The 23,149-nt window shown below is 43.1% G+C and overlaps 2 protein-coding genes across 11 annotated transcripts in view; both read right to left on the bottom strand.

The window, feature by feature from the left end:
* INPP4A (inositol polyphosphate-4-phosphatase type I A) overlaps positions 1-2,342 on the bottom strand; it is a 94,578-nt gene extending 92,236 nt beyond the window's left edge. For 3 of the 10 annotated variants that reach the window (XM_083168534.1, XM_083168531.1, XM_083168536.1), the window contains exon 1: positions 2,140-2,342. The gene's annotated coding sequence lies outside the window, so the exon portion shown is untranslated. Of the gene's footprint in view, positions 1-2,126 lie in introns of all 10 variants that reach the window. The other 7 variants (XM_083168537.1, XM_083168539.1, XM_083168540.1 and 4 more) reach the window with 3 other exon arrangements.
* A 7,146-nt stretch (positions 2,343-9,488) lies between these two features.
* COA5 (cytochrome c oxidase assembly factor 5) overlaps positions 9,489-23,149 on the bottom strand; it is a 15,258-nt gene continuing 1,597 nt past the window's right edge. Inside the window, exons 2-3 of the mRNA XM_083168545.1 lie at positions 19,369-19,452; positions 9,489-9,820 (exon numbers count right to left, since the gene is read on the bottom strand). Coding sequence (XP_083024671.1) covers positions 9,779-9,820; positions 19,369-19,452 — 126 coding nt within the window. The 3' untranslated portion in view covers positions 9,489-9,778. The remainder of the gene's footprint in view (positions 9,821-19,368; positions 19,453-23,149) is intronic.

The following is a 23,149-nucleotide window of genomic DNA, read 5'->3' as shown; positions in this document are numbered from 1 at the left end:
AAGCAGCCCGCGCCCCCCCTTTTATCCAGGTTATACTAAAAATAAACCACCATTTCCTCATGGAAACAGGCTTCCAGCCCCACTCCCCTAACCCTTCCTCGCCTCACTCCAAATGGGCCCCCTGGCTCACTTATATGTCTGCAAGAGAGAGCGCAAGACTTTCCGCCTCAACTCTGTCGGGACAAACCACCCTCTTCAGCCTGAATGAACCCCCTGATTCGGATTCGAGTCCCACCCCACCCCTCATCTAGGTTTAACTGAGGTTCCTGCATCCTAGACTAATTTTAACGTTATACCGATTTTGTATCTGTATGTCTGTTCTCAGTTCGCTCTGCGTAGCGTTCCTACATGTATGCTATGGTCATGTGTAATTCTTTGTATGTAAATTATTATTGTCCTATATTGTTTGTATTCTCCCCCGACGGCAGTCCATCCCCCCCCCCCCTCCCTCCCCACAGTCTCCCTCCCTTTTTTCTTTTCTGTACCCCATATATAAAATTTGTATCAATAAAAATTTATTGATGTTAAAAAAAAAAACCTGCCCGGCAGAATTGAAGCAGTCTGACAGTCGGGAAGAGAGCGGAGGACTGCCTGTCTTCAGAGAGGGTATGCGGCTATTTTAAATCTTGCGCCGGGACACCAGAAAATAGGAGCTTGTGGTCGGGCAGCAAATCAGGAGCTACCACTGCCGAGCATAAAAACCTCCTTGGCAACAAGCATGAATCCCCTGGCATCAAGAAGCTTAGCAATGAGCATGTAGGTAAGCTACATTTATGTGGCATAATATGTAATGGGCAACACAGTGTGTGTCATAATCTGTAGTGGCAGTACGGTGTGTAGCATATGTTTAATGGAGCATGGTCACTACTATCACCCTGAGCGAGATCTCACTCAGGGTGATAGTAGGCCTCGACCCAGCCCTGGTTACTGGCATTGTTAGAAGTTTATTTTCAGATTAATATTTGGAATTGCAACTTCAAAAACAACCTCATCGTCAAGGAAAGTAAAAAGACTGGCACAAAGCAGTTGACATATATGACAGTAATGAACTTTCTGCAGGTAGGAAGACTGTATGGGATACATCACTATATTTGAGCAGAATGCAATAAGGAGGAGAAACCTGGTCCATTTGTTCCAAATGGCACTATGGAGTAAAAGTATGTTTTCCAACCCTGCTCCTGAGGATCCCTAACAGCTCACATTTTACAGAAAAACTAGCAGGTGCATCACTTGCTATCACATAGGGAAATGGAAAACATGAACTAGATGGGGTCCTGAGCACTAAGTTTGAGTAGCACTGCAGTAAAGCAGAAACTAGCACCAGAGGGTGACAGGTCCGCTTTCCCTCAGGACTGTATATATTTCACACTAACCAAAACAAGATGTATAATCAGAGTATATCTGGATATTGTCTTCACTATAAACAACATATGCACTGCCATTATTTCAGAAGAAGGTTTACATCATGTATAGTGAAATATTACGGAAGCACTATTAGTAAATACAAAAACAAAGATTAAAAGAGAATAAAAATCTTAATAATTCTCAGTTGGCATTATACAACACACACACACACACACACACACACACACACACACACACACACACACACACAGCTCCTAGCGAAGACCAAAGTGATAGATTTCCAAAATTACCATAATCCTATACTTATTGACCTGTATAGCCAATTATGTGCAACTTAGTTATGGCTGCTCTTGGTCTTAATCTGCATTTGTAACAGGGCGTTTAAATAAACACTACAGTATGTCCAACCATAAGACTCAAATGGAAACACATTATTTACAGCCAATGAAACCACAAGGAACATAAAAAGGAATGAGATCGTCGGCAGACTGGACTTTGTCTCCTGGCCATTGAGACAGCTGTACATTATAATGGAGAAGGTAATCATCATCATCAGATACATACTGTATAAAACAAGCACTCAGGCACTGCAGCTGTTCAATGCAAATATATATATATATATATATATATATATATATATATATATATATATATATATATATAGTACTGCACAGTGTCCAGTTTGCCACAGGCCAGCTGATGAATGACCAAGGTAATAGGTAAGCATCTCCCAGCCATGAGCAAGTAAACAAGCTACAGACCGGTATTTCTTACTCTGCTCTCAGCCGGCGGCTGTCACAGCAAATAGCCCCCTCTCCGTGCAACGCGCTGTCACATGCAGGGTGTTGGGGCAGCAGGGGAGACCAGGGTGCCTTGTTGCAGGGGGATTGAACAGCAGCCACTCCTTGCAGGTTGATGATGCGTCCTCTCAGCAGCAGCATTAGCCCCAGCACAGATTCCTACTCCGCCCCCTTGACGTCACTAGCCCCGCCCTCGGCTCAGTGTCAGAGCAGCGTCCTATGTTCACGTAGTGCTGAGGCTGAGCTGAGAGATCACAGCGCGCACACTCTCGGGGGCTGCTCTCTGACAGCTGCACTGTCACCTCCTGACACATACCGCCCGCAATGCATGCTGAATGCTGATAATATCTATATGCCCAGCTAGGTATACAGATAGATTGCTTCATCTCTATACAAAGATGACTGCTTTACATGTCTACCTAATCTATAAATAGCTCCTACCTGTGATATAGTAAATACGAAGATATATATGCACCGACTAGACAAGAGTTGCAAATAAGAAGTATAGGAAGATGCCTGCTGTCAACTGGAATGGGAGGATGAGCACATGGCACGTTTCCCACATTGCTGCACATACATCAGGGAATGGGTAAAAAAATAAATAAAAAAAAGCAGACTAGGGGCCAGATTCTCTAAGCTTCAAAAGTGATAAACTGGAGAGTGATAAACAGCCAGCCAATCAGCTCCTACCTGCCATGTCACAGACTGTGTTTGAAAAATGTCAGGCAGGAGCTGATTGGCTGGCTGTTTATCACTCTCTATTTTATCACTTTTGAAGCATAGAGAATCTGACCCCAAGGCTGTATCCAAGGATAGGAGGAGGGAGATAATAAAGCCTCCCTGTATGGACCGGGCATGTAGCGAAAACCGGAATGGTCCGGACCACACGGGCAGGCTGTAATCTCCCCTTGTCTAACCCATTCAAACTGCACAGTAATGAATCAGTAAGTAACCCATTTCTGATTGTTGTGTTGCTACCGGTTAGCTGTAAGCGGTAACCCTTTTCACATCACACTAATTACCGGCAAGAAACTGGCTTGTAAACGGTAATTAGGTGCAATGTGAAATGGGTATCAGTCCCCATACATCACGGTTTGGCTACAAATGACCATTCAGTTCCATCTGCCAGGCTAAAAGGTTAATTAGACCTGAAACCCTACATTACTATATAAAAACATAGCTCCTGTGAGATTTTACTTCCATTAATATTTCATAGGCTGGAAATAAGGTAATCAACTTCTCAAACACACCAGTAAATATAAAGAACATAAAAATATCATGGCATGATGGCGTTTCTCTGATGACACATCTGGGGCCCAGCGCTAGACTGGCACTACAGGCAAATGCCAGAAGAATTAATGGGCTGCTCAAGCCAAAAACAGAGTGTTGCTGGCCGAGTAGCACAGCTTTCTGATTGGACACCCCACTTCTGTCTCACCTGCTGCAGGTATAGAGGGCGTGTATAAAGTCATAAGAGATACTTATTAGATTCAGAACTACACATAGGCCCTTATTCTGGTCCTGCATACGAGCAAGGTAAGCAGCGCTAAAACAAATCAAGGATTGGTTGATCTATTACAAATACATTTTATTCTTAATTAATCCGGTAAAAGCCATGACAAAATAAATTGTTTAAAAAGGATTAAGATCACAATTTTAGAATATCCACCAACCATGGAGTTTGGGGTGTCCTGGACAGTCCGTTCCTATATGCCCATATACGGATTTATAGTCCCAGTTGGTCCGTCTGGAGGAATAAATGGTCCAAAACGTGCAGATGGTACAAGGAGTGGCCCAAGATGGCACAAATAAGCAACTCCTTATAGTGTTGTTCTTATAATACATTTGCCAAACAAATACATTTGCCAAACAAACATACTACCAATCTCTCATCTCTTCTCATGCCACCAACCCTAAGTGACTTTTTAACACATTTAAGTCTCTTCTGTACCCTCCCCCTCCTCCCCCACCGGCTACCATCAGTGCACAAGAACTTGCCTCCTACTTTAAGGACAAGATTGATAACATCCGAGATGAAATGGTATGCTCATCCACAACCTCTAACCCTCTTTCTTCCCCACATGAACCCTCTGGCACTTTCTCTTCATTTGAGCCCACAAATGAAAAGGAAGTATCCACACTCTTATCCTCCTGCTCTACTACCTCGCCTCTTGATCCTATACCTGCAAAAGTCATTAAAAATCTATCTCATGTGCTTATTCCATCCTTAACTAAAATCTGCAATCTCTCTCTTGCTACTGGTACTTTTCCTTCTCTGCTCAAACATGCAGTGATTACTCCCATTCTGAAAAAAAACACAATTCTGACCCTAACTCTCTCTCTCTAACTATCATCCTATCTCTCAGCTCCAATGCCTCTCCAAGCTACTAGAGATACTTGCCTACTCTCGCCTCACAAACTTTGTTAACTCTCACACCCTATTAGACCTGCTTCAGTCAGGCTTTCGCTCTTAACACTCCACTGAGACAGCACTGACTAAAGGGGATGCAGTTATAATCCCGGCGTTCAAAATCCTGACACTTTCTCCCTCTGTGGGTGTCCACGACACCCATAGTGGGAGAATAAATTAGTGTGCCGAGCGCAGCGAGGCACCAGGCCTGCTGCATGATGAGCAAAGTGAGCCCACAAGGGGGGGCGATCCACGTCCCCCCCTTGTCGGGATTTTGAACGCCGGGATTCCGACCACCAGGATTTAGAACCACTCCCGACTAAAGTGGCGAATGATCTGGTAACTGCTAAGTCTTTAGGCCATTACTCACTACTTTCTAGATCTTTCTGCTGCGTTTGACAATGTGGATCACACTGTTCTCTTACAAACACTACACTCCCTAGGTCTTAATGATACAGCCCTTTCCTGGTTCACATCTTACCTATCTGATTGCTCTTTCAGTGTTCGCTTCTCTGACTCTACTTCCTCTTCACTACCTCTTGTCAGTCGGAGTTCCGCAAGGCTCAGTCTTAGGTCCTCTGCTTTTCTCAATCTATACTTCCTCTCTTGGCAAACTAATCAGCTCTTTCGGATTTCAGTATCACTTATATGTGGATGATACACAAATCTATCTATCAACCCCAGAGTTGTCACCAGTGGTTTTGGGTCGAGACTCTGAATGTCTCTCTGCCATCTCATCTTGGATGTCTTCTCACCAACTCAAACTCAATATTTCCAAAACGGAATGGTACTTGTTTCCTAGAACGGCGCCCACATTTTGTGCTTACGCAAACGTAGGGAATTCGCATCGCATGGGCCATTTTAGTGGCATGCAATGCAATTTTTTTAATGCAATTTATTCACTGCTCTGTGTGCCCCAGGGGATCGCATCGCATAGCACCTCCCGCAAAATCGCAGCGAGCCCCGCGAGGGGCGGCGGTACGTGTCCTCCAACGTTTTCATCCTCCCACTATCCACGTCGGCATGGAGTGGATTTTATATAGTGCGGCGAGCGCAGTGAGCCCCGCGTGGGGGTGCGGATTATTTTTAAATGTGTTCCGCGTCCGCTCTCCACTCTTCGGGCTCAGTGCGCTCGCCACACTATATAACATCAACTCCACGCCGACGTGGATAGTGGGGGTATGAAAACGTCAGAGGATGTGTACCGTTGCGCTCGCCACGCTTCGGGGTGGCGTGGATAGTGTGGGGGGGTGCCTAACACCTCATTTTAGGACATACAATCATATTATTGTATACCTAATATTACATGAAAAAAATCACATCGCACGGCAGTACAATTGCATGCGATGCAATTTCACTACGCAGAATACCCGACTAAGCAAATAGCTTAGTGTGCGCCGTGCTAGGAAAAAAGTACCAACGGAATTACCGTACTTATATTCCCACCAACTAAGAACAGTTACCATCGCTGTTGACAACTCGACAATCTTCCCTACCATACAAGCTCATTGCTTAGGGGTTATCCTCGACTCTAAACTGTCCTTTCTACCCCACATTCAATCTGTCTCCAAATCATTTTACATGCATCTAAAAAACATATCAAAAATACGACCCTATCTCACACAAGACACTACCAAATCTCTTATCCATGCACTCATTATATCCCGCATTGATTATTGCAATAGTCTCCTAACTGGTCTTCCCAAGAACAGACTCTCACCACTGCAATCCATTTTAAATGCTGCTGCTAGGCTGATCTTCCTTGCAAGACGCTCTTCGTCTGCTGATCCGCTCTGCCAGTCCCTTCATTGGTTGTCTGTATCTTACCGTATTCAATATAAAACACTTCTACTTGCATATAAAGCTATTAACCATACTGCACCAGCATATATCTCTGCACTTATCACAAAATATCTCCCATCTCGACCACTCCACTCTGCACAAGATCTGCATCTCTCTTCTGCACGGATCACTAGCTCCTATTCACTATTACAGGACTTTCATCGGGTTGCCCTCATCCTATGGAATGTCCTTCCACGCACAATAAGACTCTCCACTAGCCTCCAAAATTTCAAGTGTTCCCTGATATCTCACCTCTTCAGGCAAGCCTATCATATTTAAGTTCTACACACATAACCCTGTGAGGCACTTATGTATTATATAGCTTCCCTTCTGGACTTGTAACTTGGTGGGACTGCTTTGCTATTACTGGTGCCTGTACTTGTGTTTCTCTCCTATATCCCTATACATTGTAAGCTTTCAGCAGGGCTCTCCTACCTCCAAGTCTGTCTGTCATTACCCAGTTTGTTTTATCACTGTCTACCATTGTAAAGCGCAACGGAATCTGCTGCACTATATAAGAAACTGTAAATAAATGAATAATAAATTGGTCTCATACCTCCAGTGGATTGTCGTTTATAAGTCTAATAGGATGTAATGTGGAGTCCGGTGGGGCTGGTTCAGTCTACAATCCAGGAACAACAGTATCCTCCTTACGCTTTTCACTACATCTGGTAGCTTTTTAAATTCTGGTCCATTTGCACGGGGACCCATGTTTGGTGTATGTGCAGCTGCATTTCTGCGCATGTGTAACATTACAGGTGGGGGGCGGATCGTCGCGCCCAGTGTTTCATGGGTGTTCCCATGAAAATTGCCTGGTGACGTGGGCTCCAGGGGCGGACAGGTGACATCACCGTATGTCAGCTGCCAGCCCACTTTCTTCCGAATGCCCACACACATCTAAGGTTAACTCTGAGCAACCTTAGATTGCGCATGTGCCTTCCACATCATTTTATGGTCAGCGACCATTGAATGATGTGGGTGATCCCCCACAGCCTGCGAATGGATGTTTATGTAAAATATCCATTCGCAGTGTGTGCGATTGTATGAGGGGGCTACTCGGCATTCGCAGGGCGGCGTCTGGTGGGCTCGCAAGGCTGCAAATTCACAGCCTTGAGAATCAACCAGAATAAGGGCCATAATAACATTTTTTTTGCAACTTGAAACTGTTGCAATCAAGGCACATGGTATCAGAAATGTTGTGGCAAAGTGATAGGCGTTGCTGGGCAGTGGCTATAAATGCAAGCAAATATGAGGCCAAATGTAATAGGGAACGAGAATCAGAAAGTGAGAGTGTTTGGGAGAGTTTTCTTATTTTTAAAGCAACAATCATTTACACTGCCATGTAAAAATATTGGGAAAACTCTCCCAAACTGTCACTCCCTATTACATTTGGCCCATGATCCGTTATGGGAGTGTTCCAGGTTTGTCCACAGATGTGCAGCTGCGGCCTAGGAGACCATAGTCACATGAAGAAACTTGCCATAAGGCTGGTGCAAGTTTTGGTGAAAGGAGTACAGCGGGAGGAAGTTTGTGGCAGCTTTTGCATAAAGTCATAGACAAGTATCTACCAATAAATGCTTAACGTGCTTCGGCTTCCACCCCAGAATCATGCTCTGTGTGTCTCCCACCAGCCCATCCTAAATATAAAAATGGGTCTACAAATAACCATTTCCAGGATTGATGGACTGTTGGAACATTGTTACGCAAAACACCACTGACTGGACTGATGGCAAATTAGTTGGGATTCCTGGAAGATCTTGTGTAGGTGTTCAGATAAAGCCAAGTGAGAAATGCCTCTATGACACACACTTATAAGGTCACAATTAAATGCAAGCAGATCCTCCCAAAAATGTTGTATGGCCTGTCATTGTAAAAGAGTAAAATCAGCCTCCCTGTTTAGGAAACAGACATTTTTTTTTCCCCAACATATCTTGGTAGCTGCTACCTCATAGGTGTTTCAAGGACAATTGGATCAAGATGCGATCAAGCTTCCCATTTCTTAATAGCAGTTTACCTCTGGACCAAACTCAGGTTTTATTATTTAATATATAGTGGGAGATGAGGCATTGAGTGTTAGTGAGTATAAGGTGTGGTACATTCTTGGCATTTTAAGGTTGCAAGGATTGTTTATTAGGTATTGCATGACTTGGACATAGGCAAATTTAGGACTATGCAAAAAGTTATATTTGTCTGGGTCTTTAGGGTTGTGTGTGTAACGGCAGTGTCAATAGTTTAAAAAGAGTAAAACCAGGTTGGGTTTGCCGTTTTTTTTAGGGGTGGGTGGTCAAGGGCATACACACCACCATCATGCAGATACCTACATTTCACAAGGTGTTACATTTACCACGTTTTATGTAGGTTTGCAGGCTTCCTGTTTAGCAGTAGGTTATGCACTTTAAAATCTTTTAGTGTTCTTGATTAGGGCAAGTCTTGGCTTTGGAGATGAGCGCTCAAGTTATTGTTGATTAACCTTAAGGTGCAGCTTAGAGACAGTCAACTTTGAGTACAATAGCATGTCAGTAAAATTGGTTTATTTTCCAGCTCATTGTCTATCTCAACTGACAGGCTTGATTCTAGAAATTGAGATCTGTTATAAGCCTTTTACACTGAAGGCAATATACAAGGTTATTTCAGGTAAATGCTCAGCCTTGCAGGAAATTGTGCCTTTTAAAAAACAGAGTTGAAATAAAGCGGGTCCAGCTACCTGTATTTCAACTCGGATAACGAGCAGGGTTGTACACTGGTCCAACCCGGCTCATGGTGCAGTGTGAATGGGTAATCCATAAATATACGACTCAGGACCTATTCACGGCAAAGGAAGTGCCAGCGCTTGGAGATTATGTCAGTTTTAGATTATCTTTATTTTAAACAGATGTTTTCTGATCTAACAAAGAGACAGAAGTATAACGGTAAAGGGCCCCTGTCAAGGTTTACGGAACAGAAGGAACATGGATTGTTGGAATAACTTGATCTGCATGTTACGGTACATAACTGTAAAGGTTGGCATAGAAGTGGATGGGGAGTTCAATACTTTATAACTAAATGTTCACTATTTAGAAAAAAAAAGATAATAAAGAGAAATCAATTATTTTTTATTAGGCAAAAATTAATAAAATAAACACATTAAATGTAATACTCCATGATGCAGAATTAACTGGTTACAGCGAACTAAACATCTCGGAAAATATATTAACAATGCACAACTATCTTTACGGTGCAAATTGCCATCCCCTATCTAGTTCTAAAGAGCGGCGTTATGGTAGTGACTGCGCTGTGCCCCCTGCTGGAAGACAACAGAACTGTCCAACATTAGGCATATCAGCATGCAGCTGGGCCATCAACTTGGTGCATCTTTCCCACCTTAGTATCCTTTCCTTCCTCGAAATCGTGCTCTGTTGTCTAACTGAAAAACAAAATGTGACTTCAGTCAGTGTAAAGACATCAACATAAGACTCCAGAAGACAAAACTTGGAGAAGTCAGCAGCAAGAAAGCAAGTATTTACAATGTTTCTCCTTCGCTATCCCTAGTAACACTTTCAGACAGAAAGGTCTGAAAATCCGGTTAACATTTTCATTGCTGGGTAGTTTTGCAGTTCCCAGCCTGGCCCCCCCTTCACTCAGAAAAACAAAATTACTGGCTTTTCTACCTGGTAATTTGTTGATCACACTGGTATTTATTCTATGTGAAAGGGTCAATACGGGTCCTCAACCCTAGTAAATTCCAGGGTCGGAGACCCGAGCTTTAAGACTTGGGCTGAGCCCTTCATACTGAAAAAGGACCTGCGTAGAATGGCAAATTACCGGGTAGAACTGCTTCACCCGGTAATTTGGTTTTATGTGTGAAAGTGGTATCAGTCACAGATATTCAAAATATTAATTTATTTATTTATTAACAGTTTCTTATATAGTGCAGCATATTCCGTTGCACTTTACAAAAGGAGACAGTGATACAACAAACTGGGTATTTACAGACAGTAAAAAGGTAGGAGGGCCCTGCTCGCAAGCTTACAATCTATAGGGAAATAGGCATTGATACATAAGGATAGATACTGTATTCTTTATTGCATCAATTCCACCAGAATGCAAGGTTATGTGACTGATTCTGGAATTTGATAACCTGCCTGAAGAGATGAGTTTTCAGGGAACGTTTATAGGTTTGGAGACTGGAGGAGAGTCTTATTGTGCTTGGGGAGGGCATTCCACAGAGTAGGTGCAGCCTAAAGAAAGTCCTGCAATCGGGAATGGGAGCGAGAAATGAGTGTGGATGAGAGACGTAAATCTTGGGAAGAGCGTAGAGGTTGTGTTGGATGATATTTTGAGATAAGAGAAGATATGTATGTTGGTGTAGTTTGGTTTATGGCTTTGTGTGTAAGTAAAATATTTTTGTATTGAATACGGTAGAATACAGGTAACCAATGAAGTGACTGACAGAGTAGCTTTGCAGACGATGAATGTCTGGCTAGGAGGATTAGCCTTGCAGCTGCATTCATGATGGACTGTAGTGGTGAGAGTCTGTATTGGAGAAGGCCAATAAGGAGACTATTACTTTAATCAATGCGTGAGATGATTTGAGCATTGATTAGATTTTTTGCAGTGTCTCGTGTAAGGTAAGGGCAAATTTTGAATATGTTTTTTAGGTGCATGTGGCATGAGTTTTAGACAGATTAAATGTGGGGTACAAAGGAAAGTTCAGAGTCAAGGATAACATCTAGGCAGCGAGCTTGAGAGGTAGGAGTGATTGTCATATTCTTAACAGCAATAGAGATATCAGGTTGGTAACTACTATTTTTTGGGGGAAAAATAATTAATTCTGTTTTTGAAATATTAAGTTTGAGGTGGTGAGGTGACATCCAGGATGAAACAGCAGAAAGGCATTCAGAGACACGGCCCAATACAGATGGGGACAGGTCCGGGGAGGATAGGTAGAGCGGAGTATCATCCGCATACAGATGATACGGAAATCCAAAGGAGCTGATTAGTTTGCCAAGAGATGAGGTATAGATTGAGAAAAGCAGAGGACCTAAAACTGAACCCTGAGGTACTCCAACTGGAAGAGGTAGCGAAGAGGAAGTAGAATCAGAGAAAATGAACACTAAATCAATGACAATGATTACTAGAGGTCTAGTTCACTAGACTAGATTACTAGTAATTGGCCAATTTGTGCTCACGGCACACCAAGGAGAAAGAGTATTAGGCCTATATAAAATAAGAAAAAGAGGTAATTGTAGCTTTATAATTTTATGTAATACAGCTATTTTCTGTTCTGTCAAGCCACCTGTGGCACCAGAAAAAAAAATCTGTGATACGTGACAATCAGCTGGATCTGTGATGTTCTTTAACAAAACTAATTGCAGATACATAAAAAAAAAAAACTTTTAAGTTAAAGACACTGCATTTTTGCTAATTTGCACAAGAGGCTATTGGGGGGGGGGGGGGGGGGGGGGGGGGAGAGAATTGGGGTTGCTGGCAATTCAACACCGGGCCAACTGCACTAATGGAATTCTCCCTTACGCTTTTCGCAACACTTCAATACTTCAACACTTCAATACATAAAATGTTGACCATGATAATAACAAGGCTTAGTACACATAGTGAGTATAGGTCAAGGTTGTGAAAATGTCATATACAATTGGATGCAGAATACCAGTTCCTATTTCAGTTTATTATAGTTATCTATATTGCAAAAACTCATAGCAGCCAATGTGAATGATGAGCTCTTGCTTGGCATCAGTTTTCCTGATGTGTCCACTTTACTGACTACTAGGCTTTTTTCTACAATATTCATCTGCAAGTACCTGCTATACTTCAATGACTTTTTGTGCATATTTCCTTTGCCAGTTTCATCAGCAAGTCAGACTCCACATTTGTACAGTTCCTGTATCCGCCTCTGTGCCCGAGGTCATCCAAGTATTTAAGCCAATGTTAGCTATCTGCAAAGAACCCTCCTCCGTGGAGTACCCTGAAATATTATTGTGATCAGAACTGCATTTATTACCTGCTTTAACCTGCGTACCTTAGATGTGTTCAGAGCTGCATTATTTGCCTTTACCCATGCATACCTGGATGTATCAGTACCAAACCATCATTAGTATCCTTATTTACTGTGAGACTCAATTACCCTGGGTCTTCAACCTGCTTTAGGGGGGTATTCAATGGTGCCTGTTATTTCCGATACTCTGAAATAACGGGAAACGGACGGGATTTGCATCTTCATATCCTGCTCTTTGAAAAGCTGAATTTGCATTCACGTCTAGGGACACAATTTTTTTTAATTAGTGTCCATATCCACATCTTTTCTGATTTTCAGATTGTTTCAGGAAAAAAACAAAGAAAATAAAAACCTTGAATAGATGGATTGTAAATTTCAATCATTCTGGGGAAACCAGCTGCAATTTTGCTTTATTTCTGCAGATTGGGAACATTGGATAGCCCGGCTATATTACCTGCACTGTATCTTGATTGTGTCAAATCAACTAGTTTGTTAATACTGTGGTGGAGTCACAACATTCTGGTCAACACACACACACGGAATTCCTGGTGACTTGTAACACTATAGCAGGCATTCCCAACCACGTTCCTCAAGGCACACCAACAGTGCATGTTTTGTAGATATCCAGGCTTGAGCACAGGTGACTTAATTAGTATCTGAGGGATTCTGATTAAAACATCTGTGCTGAAGCCTGGATATCACTAAAACCTGCACTGTTGGTGTGCCTTGAGGACCGTGGTTGGGAATGCCTGCACTATAGTTTAGTTAGATGATTGGGTACTTGTTTCCTAGCACGGCGCCCGTCGGGGTTAATTGCATACCTTAAGTTAAGGTACTTAAGGTATGCGATCAACGCGATGGACGTGATTTTATGTCAATTACCAGCCTTTATTGCCGGCAAAGGAGAAAATCGTGATGATCGCGTCCATCGCATGCCATTATAATGTCACGTCGGCGTGGAGTTGATTTTATATAGTGTGGCGAGCGCAGCGAGCCCCACGAGGGGACGTGAAATACCTGTGAAGTAATGCGCGTCCCCTCGCGGGGCTTTCAACGCTTCGCGCTCGCCACACTATATAAAATCAACTCCACGCCGACGTGGATAGTGGGGGTATGAAAAGGTCGGAGGACGCGTACCACTGCGCTCGCCACGCTTCGGGTTGGCGTTCATCGTGGGGTGGCGTTAACAATGGGGGACCATTTCACCCATGAGGGGGGCTATGCAATTAAAATTGGGGTTTCGGGGGCTTTTAACATTGGGCCCAATGGTAAAATGGTCTCAGGGACCATTTTACATTGATTCCAATGTAAAAATTGCGTTGATCGCATTGCATTCGATTTGGTTGCATGTGATGGACGCGATTTTTTTTTTGTCCCGATGCTCAAGATAAAAATCGATGGCGTCATGCTAGGAAACAAGTACCGATGATTGTGTAGTTCATATAGCCACACTCATCAAGTCAATTGAGCAATACATTTCAACCAACTCACTTCAGAGATCTTGTAAAGATCCAGATAATTTACACACACTAAAATATGCGAATTATACTCACCGATAATTCCTTTTCTTCCTAGAGATCCCATGGCAGCCATGACAGTGGGATATTCCCCTCCTCCTACCAGATTAGACAGGACTTTTTTTTTCAGGGACCGCCCACCTTGGGTATAATAGCTCACTCCTCCCTTCCCTCTGTGTCTTTCGAGTGTCTCCGCACCAACGTCCCTGAAAAAATCTAAACACATAACACAAAGGGCGGGAAACAAATGGCTGCCATGGGATCTCTAGGAAGAAAAGGAATTATCGGTGAGTATAATTCGCATATTTCTTCTACGATCCCCATGGCAGCCATGACAGTGGGACATACCCAAGCTGTATAATAAATGGGAGGGAGCAAAATATGAATGCAATAGTAATTTATTCAAGAGACTTATCTTATGGACAAGGCCTCTTTGATTACATGATTCCCAAAGTGGGCTGTAGACACATTCAAGGCATAATAGTTAGTAAAGGTATAGACTGATGACCATGTAGCCGCTCGACAGATTTCAGTTACTGATGCCTTGGCCCTTCTAGCCCACGATGTGGCGACTGCCCTGGTTGAATGTGCCTTGATGATTGGAGGTGGTATTTTGCCTTCATTCTTGTAAGCGAATTCGATCACTTCCTGTATCCATCCTGAAATGGTTTGTTTTGTGGCCCTCTACCCTTTTCTCAATCCCTCAGGGATAATGAACAAGTGGTCAGACTTTCTCCAATCCTTGGTACGGTTCAGATACACTGAAACTGCTCTCACCAGATCTAGCGTATGATAGGCTTTCTGTTCTTCATCTATCGGATCAGGGAAAAAACTAGGGAGAGATATCTCCTGATTTAAATGGAACGCTGATATGACTTTCGGCATGAAGTCTGGGTGAGTTCTTAGAACGACTCTGTCAGGAAAGATCACTAAATACGGTTCTTTAATCCAGAGAGCCTGAATCTCACTCACTCTCCTAGCTGATGTTACAGCTACCAGAAATAATACCTTCCATGTTAGGTATTTAACATATGTGTCTTCCAAGGGTTCAAACGGCTGTTGTATTAGTGCCTTGAGCACTAAATTCAGATCCCAAGGAGCCACTAACGATTTTCTTGGAGGCCATATTCCCTTGATCGCTCTACAGAACTTCTTTACTAGCTTTTCTTCAGCTAGCCTTCTGTCTGAGTGCAGAAATTTGTGATTTAATAGTAGCCACTGCAAGTCCCAATTCAAACCCTTCATATAGGAATTGTAAGACCTTGGACGTAGGGATATCGGCAAACTCGCTCTCGAATTTCCCCAATGAAATGAATCTATTCCATGTTTTGTAATATATCAAGGAAGAGCCTTCTTTCCTCGCTTTGAATAGCAATTCGGTCACTTGTTCAGACAAGTTATGATGCTTTAAAGTCGCCCGCTCAATCGCCATACCCTTAGCGAGAAGCTCTCTGGCTCTGGATGACGTATTGGTCCCTGTTTTAACAGGTCTGGCGTCACTGGCAACACCGCCATTTTCATCACTGACGTAAACCAGGCTCTTCTCGGCCAGAATGGTAGGACTATCAGTACCTCCACTTGGTCCTCCCTGATCTTCTTGAGAACCCTGTTGATCATGGGGAATGGTGGGAAGACATACCCTAGAGTGAACTCCCATTTCACTAAGAATGTGTCCAGTGCCGCGGCTTGTGGATGAAAAGATTTCAAACAGAATCTGCTCACCTTCTTGTTGGAGAACGATGCCATCAGATCTATCTCCGGTTTGCCAAATCTGGCTACTATCCTGCTGAAAGTTTCCGTGTCCAACTCCCATTCCCCTGGTAGAATTATCTTGCGACTCAGGAAGTCTGCTACCGTATTTTCTGGACCCGGAATGTACACAGCCGAGATTGATTGCAGATTGCTTACTGCCCAAGACATGATCTTCTCCATCACTCTTAGTACTGGTAAACTCCTTGTACCACCTTGGTGGTTTATATGTGCCACGACTGTCATATTGTCTGACATAATTCTTAGGTTGGCATTCCGGATTCTGTCTTCTAGGCAACAGATTGCCTCCCAAACGGCCAGTAGTTCTCTGATGTTCGATGACCTTGCACTTTCTTCCGCGGTCCAAGACCCTTGTACAGAGTTTTCCCCGAGATGAGCGCCCCAACCTTGGAGACTTGCATCGGTCGTCATCACGGAGTTTCTTGTCCTTAAGCCAGACCTCCACCATCTTAATGAATTTTTCGTCTTGGCATTCAGCACGATTTGAAACCCTTCGTGGGTTTGGCTCTTCATGTATGGGAGTAATTGCCACTGCAGTTTTCTCATGTACCACTGGGCCCAGGGGATAATATGGATACATGACGCCATCATTCCTAGAAGCTGCAATCCTGTCTTCAGAGAGCATTTTCCCTCTGCTAGCAACAACTGCGCCAGATTTTGAATCTTCAGACAGCGGTCTATTGACAAACTCACTGAGAACCTCACAGTGTCTATAAGAACACCCAGGAACTTGATAGTCTGGGTTGGCAGCAGCTGACTCTTTTCTTGGTTGATTACCCAACCATGTTTTTGCAGAAATTCTATAGTGACCTTGAAACTGATTTGAACCTCCTTCCTCGATCTTCCTGCCAGCAACAATGCGTCTAGGTATGGCCAGACTTGAATCCCTTGCTTCCTTAGCTCTGCAATAAGTGTCACCAAGACTTTTGTGAACACCCTTGGCGATGTCTTGAGCCCGAAAGGAAGGCAGGTGAACTGATAATGCTGGTCCAGAAGTGAGAATCTGAGAAACTTCTTGTCCTCTTGCGCCACCGGAACGTGATAATCCTTAGGTCTATAGACGCTAACAGATCTCCTTGTCTGAGACCCATGAGAATAGAACTGATAGTTTCCATCTTGAACTTTATTTTCCTGATAAAGACATTCAATTCTCTCAGGTCCAGGATGGTCCTGAACCCTCCCGTACTCTTCTCTACTAGAAAAAGGTTTGAATAATACCCCAGACGTACTTGGTCTTCCGGGACATGTTCTATTGCTCCGATTTGCAGAAGCTGTTGAATCTTCATGGTGAGAGTCTGTTTTTCCAGTTTCTTCATTGGAATTCTTGACCTGACTAACTTGTTTCTCCAAGGTCTTTTCAGAAACTATTCGGTAGCCGCTTTCTACAATATTGATGACCCATCTGTCCGTAATCGATTTTTTCCAAGTCTCTGAAAACTGGAGTAACCGGGCTCCTACTCTCACCACCGTCATAATTTGGAACCTCTCCGATATTGCTGCCGAAAGGACTGGCGAGTCATATTCGGGTTCCCCCTACGGGAATACTGACGTCCAGGTCGATAGCTTTTTGCATCCCTGTATGCTTGTCTGCTGGATGTAGGAATGGGGAACCTATTTCTCCTATCCTGGGGTAGTCTCACGGATTTACCACCCGACATTCTCTGGATCATCGAATCCAATTTCGAGCCAAACAAGAACCCGCCTTCGAAGGGTAATGCAGTCAGACGATTTTTGGAGTTGGCATCCGCACTCCAAGGATTGAGCCAGAGTGCCCTCCTAGCCGTCACCCCTTGTGCCATAGCTTTAGCTGAGAATGACACCGCATCCAGAGAGGCCTCACATAAGTATTCAATAGCCTTTTGAATGATCTGTACATTTCTTAACAGGTATTGCTTGGAAATTTTCTCACTTATGTCTGTATGCAATTCAGACGACCATAGTCTCATTGCTCTTGCTACTGATGCGATAGCAATGCTAGATTTAAGCGATAGTGCCGAGGATTGGTGCAATTTTCTCAATCTTCCTCTCCATAGCGTCTTTAAACGCCGCCCCATCTTCCAATGGTATGGTCGTTCTTGAAGTCAGCTCTGCTACCACTGCATCAACTTTGGGTACTAGACACCACTTTAGGAAATCTTCGTCCTTGAATGGGTACATTTTATCTACTCTCGCCCATCCGCCCATCCTTTTATTCGTGTTGACCCACTCTTTATTGATCATCTCACGGACTACCTTGTGAACAGGGAATGTTCTTCCTTTCTTAGATCTGTCTTCGAAAAGTGGATCTACTGTAGTATCTGAGACCTCTGGATAATTCATTGACTTGTAAATGTTCTTCAACACACTTTCCACCAACTCAAGATTGAAAGATCTCACATCTTCCTCCATTTCTCCTTCAATGTAATCTGCTTCTAATGGTTCTATCTCCTCCGAAGAACCATTACCTTCTGCTAACATCCCAGCTTGTTCCCGAGATCTTTTGGGTTTTTGAGATTGCAAGAACTCTTCTTTAGACACAAAAGACTTCTGCATCCAATCCATTCGCTTCTTAAGCACGTCTGATTGGTCTGACTTGTCCATTTTAGGTTGTGGAGTTGTCACAATCTTCACATAATGTTCTTTTATCAGAACTGACAAATGCTTTATCACAACTCATGCAGGTGCAAGTAAGAAACTTCTTCTTAGCCGTCCTTTTCTTATGAACAGGTGATTTAGGCACACTGAAATAAATAAGAAACCTAACTAGTATCATAAAATAAAATTCTAATGCCCAAAAACCAAAGGGCTTACCTCAAAGGGGCAATATCTGGCTGATGGGAAGGTGTTTGCTCCTGGCTTCCCTCCATGGTTTCTGCTGCTGCAACAACACCCTGCAGCCTGTAACCAACATCCGTTTATATAAGGTTAATGAGTTAACCTTCCATGTGCCGCCAGAGCTCTTTCCAAACTTTCTATACAGAAATCCCGGTGGGCGGAACCAAAATATTGAGTCCCTGTTTCCGGGGACACCTTTCCATGGCGCACTCTGTGACGTCTAAGCGCACTTCCGCCCCTCGCGTCTCAGCACCCGGCAGCAAGGCACCTCCGTCTGTCTGACCTGGAGGAAACGCACGGCGTTCACCCCGCCGGCTTCACAGCTCTGACCAGGTAAAACCGTCATTATTCCTCTGTTGTCCGTGGGCTAAGAATGTAACCCCTGCTGCCGGGTCTCAGTAAATAAACTGGCGCTAAGCACAGTATCTTTACCTTAGTGTAATTGCCGGTGGCAGGTATCTGAAAGGCCACTCCTCCGCAATTTTTCCTTCTTCCCGGGAAGCCATCCCAATCAGTTACTGAACAAGAGGTAGCCCTGTTTAAAAGCAAAATAAAGCCCTGCCTGTCCTATCTAGACGGAGACAGGAGAAAAAGACACGGAGGGAAGGAAGGAGTGAGCTATTATACCCAAGGTGGGCGGTCCCTGAAAAAAAAAGTTCTGTCTAATCTGGTAGGAGGAGGGGAATATCCCACTGTCATGGCTGCCATGGGGATCGTAGAAGAAAAAAAAGATTTTTTTATATTTATTTTTTTAAAGGTGAAGGGTCACGATGTGTAGTCCAAAATACAGTGACAACATACAGCATGTGCTGAAATTTCAGGAATGAATGCATACGGACATAGACATTTTCCTATACTTACTATTGATCTTTTACACTCAAAAAAGGTGACCTGCAGGGATCTGCAATGGCCTTCTTTAAGACACTCTTTTGGGCTCTTTCCTTCCTGCAGAAGAAGACAGTGTTTAATGCAATATATGCACGCCATACTTTTATATACATACGGGCTCAGTGGAATATTATCGCTCACCTGTTCGGCTCTATTAGCAGTGTACTGCCTTTACACATTTTACTTGAGCCCAGGGACTGTTTGGAAAGTAATATGTTTTTCTTTTTACTACTTAATAGAACGGAATTGTAACAACCAAAATACATTTTATTTCAGAGGACACAACTCCCACAGGAAATTAAACAACCATAATAACTGGCTACTGATGTGCAGTAAACAGAGCCTCTACAGTTTTTAAACACTCCCACTGGAACACGGCATTTATGTTTATAGAGAAACACAGTTTAGACCACTGCCCTATGGAATTTCTAAAAAGAAAAAAAGTGTAAAAGACACACAGGGGAAAAAGAAGAGAGAATTTCCAGAAACGTTCTGAAATGGATAAGATAGATAGATAGAATTACTGTTTCAAGCACTAGCGCGGAGCAAACAGCATCGCCTTAGGCACCTAAGTCAGAGAATGACGGTACTTGCAACTACACGCACGCGAGCACCACGAGTACCGGCATTCACCAACTTAGTAGCACGCTGCTTAGAATAGTGCCTGGAGCTCTCTCGTGCTATTCACAGCTCAGACAATAGAATTGTCCCCATAGTGTCCATGAGGCATTACAGTGGTTCTACTCTTTAGCCAGATTTACCATTTACCATAGACTCTTTGGGACATATTCAATTGTCAAATCTCACCCAATCTCTTGTATAAAGTGATGGCAGATCACAGAGCGATATGCAATTTTTTGTTTTTGTGATGATCGCATGCATTAAGGTTGGGTTTAGATGTGCATAGTGGCTAAACCAGACCTAATTAATGGGAGCACCACTTAAAGTACCATTAGAGCCCTTTGTGCCTGAACTATCATTATTTCCAATAGGAAATATCGTCACCTATTAACACCAAGCTAAATTACCACAAGTTAAAAAAAAAAAAAAAAGTTTCAAGACATGGATTGTATACAGCCAAGGTCCTGACTGGTCACCACCGGCATTTCTCCTACATTTTGTTAAACCCTGGAACAAAAATGTACTTATATGAAAACTCTGATAAAGAGACTGTCCCACACTTAAGACCAACTTTCATCCAATTAGTTGGTTGGTTGGACTGTTAACCTGGTACTGTATGGGAACCAATGACAAATCAGCATTTTGCTCACAAATCCCTGGAAAATTGACAAAAATCAGATTAATCTACAGTACCTTGTCTGAACGACAGTTTGTCCATTATCAGATTTTGAGATCAAATGTCTGAATTACATATAACATTTGCTCCCATCCAGCAGCAGATTTCTATTCCATCCAAACAACTAGTTGGATGGGTGAAAGTTGGTCTAGCATATGTCCAGCATTAAATTATGAGTACTTTCTTCTCCTGCATCCACCAAGTTAATTCCAAGATCAACTAGCTATTCCTGAGACACTGCCATCTTTACCTTCCTTAAAAAAAAAAAAAATCTGTTGTTTTTTTTTTTTTTAGCATTTAAATTGGATTTGTAAAAAATGCTCAAGTAAAGAAATAAACAAAGTAAAATAATAATACAAAGTTATTTTAAAATACTGTAACTTTAATGTATTTAATTTAAATGACTTGACAGTGTCACCATGAATCAAAGAAAACTACACAAAAATCACTGCAAAAGGAAAAACTGCAATGATGTTACAAGTTACATTAGTTGCCAATTGCCTCGTCTGACTTGTAAATCTGAATAAGACAAAAGGGTTCACGCACAAGGCATGTGAGCAGCGCTAGAACATAAATTACCATTGACCAATGTTTTAAAGCAATATAAATTTTATATTTAATTAAAAAAAGGTATTATTTTCACTAAACCTGACCACATATGTATACATATACAATAAAACAATAAATATGAAAAACAATAAAAAATGAGAATTGATATTAAAATAAACAGATATGGTTGCGTGCCACAGAATTATAAGGATAGTGGTGGTATAATGGATTGGCAAAACAACTTAGGTAAGTGCACATTACCAATACTTGTATACCGATGGATGGGAGGGAATCAATCAATACCATCCATCAGGCATGTCCAAAGTCCGGCCCGCGGGCCAATTGCGGCCCGTGATGTCACTTTAAGTGGCCCACAGCCTCCAGCCGGAAGCACATTAGATGCAGGACACACAGCGCGGGACTGTAGAGGTGGGGCCTCTGACAAGCACGCATTTGCTTGTGTGTGTTCAGTGGTGAGTGGGTGTCGGCAGCCATGGTTCGGCGTCTTCTTGTAAGTATGTGTCCAACCCCCACCCAGGCTCCACTCCTTCCTCGGTCGCAATCTCTCCCCCTGCTGCATTCACACTGATAGCAGTATACCGGGAGGGAGGAGCAGCATGTAGAGCAGACTCAGCAGCAACGGAGGGAGTTGGGAGCGTAGGCTTCTGTCTCCTCTCCTTGTGGTGCCTGCTTGGCCTCTCCATCCTCTGGCTTACACAAGGGGCCATACAGAGAAGGAAGGTCAGGCAGGCGAAAATACACTGAATGGGAGCAGAGTGGGGGACATACAGAAAAGGGGGAGCAGACAGGAGAATATACACTGAATAGGGGAAGAGTGGGGGACATACAGAGAAGGGGGGAGCAGGCTGGAGAAAATACACTGAATGGAGGCAGAGTGGGGGACATGCAGGGAAGGGGGAGCAGGCTGGGGGACATACAGTGAATGGGGGCAGAGTGGGGGACATACAGTCAAGGAGGGTCAGGCAGGGGAAAATACACGGGGGGCAGGCTGGGTGAAATAGATTGCATGGGGGCAGAGTGAGGGATATGAATCATGGTTTAGGCTGAATGGTTGGCCCCCACACATTTTAACCTGACCAAATCGGCCCTCTTTGCAAAAAGTTTGGACACTCTTGTACTAAACTATATAATTTGCCATGGATGGTGTCCGATGAAGACCCCTATGTTCGCCTGTCAGCAGTTGAGGCATAACCTAAAAGTACACTTTCTTGAACAGGAAATCACTGCATCTGCCCCCAGGCAAAGGTCCAGAGTCTGCGGAGTTTTATTATATAAAACATTTAAAAACAAACTTGTTCCATTATCAGCCCAGGATTTTAATGAAACTTAATACTATAAGAATTATTATTATGTCCCCCCTTTCCCTACTCTACTCCAAACTATACATATTGAGATTTTTTAGTCATTCTGGGTACGTTTTGTGATGTAGGCCATGCACCATTTTAGTTGACCTTCTTTGTACAGTCTCTAATGTATTTATATCCTTCTGGAGATATGGCCTCCAGAACTGGACACAGTACTCTAGATGAGGTCGTACCAATGACCTATACAGTGGCATTATTACTTCTTTCTTTCTACTGCTGATACCTCTCCCTATGCAACCAAGCATCTGACTTGCCTTCTTCATTGCTTTGTTACATTGCCTACCTGCCTAAGTCCCCTGAAATAGTGACACCTAGATCCCTCTCTTCCTCAGTAGTTTCCATTATAGTGCCATTTATACTATATTTAGTCTTTGGATTTTTGCAACCCAAGTGCATGATTTTGCATTTTTTGGCATTAAACTGTAGTTGCCATGCTCTTGACCATTCCTCTAATCTACCTAGATCATCAATCATTTGTTTTACCCCTCATGGTGTGTCTACCCTGTTGCATACCTTTGTGTCA

The sequence above is a fragment of the Crinia signifera genome, chromosome 2, assembly GCF_055691185.1.
Source record: "Crinia signifera chromosome 2, ASM5569118v1, whole genome shotgun sequence".
Classification (NCBI taxonomy): Eukaryota; Metazoa; Chordata; class Amphibia; order Anura; family Myobatrachidae; genus Crinia; species Crinia signifera.
Note: the sequence above shows the minus strand (reverse complement) of the source record. Positions and strands in the feature narration are given on the sequence as shown.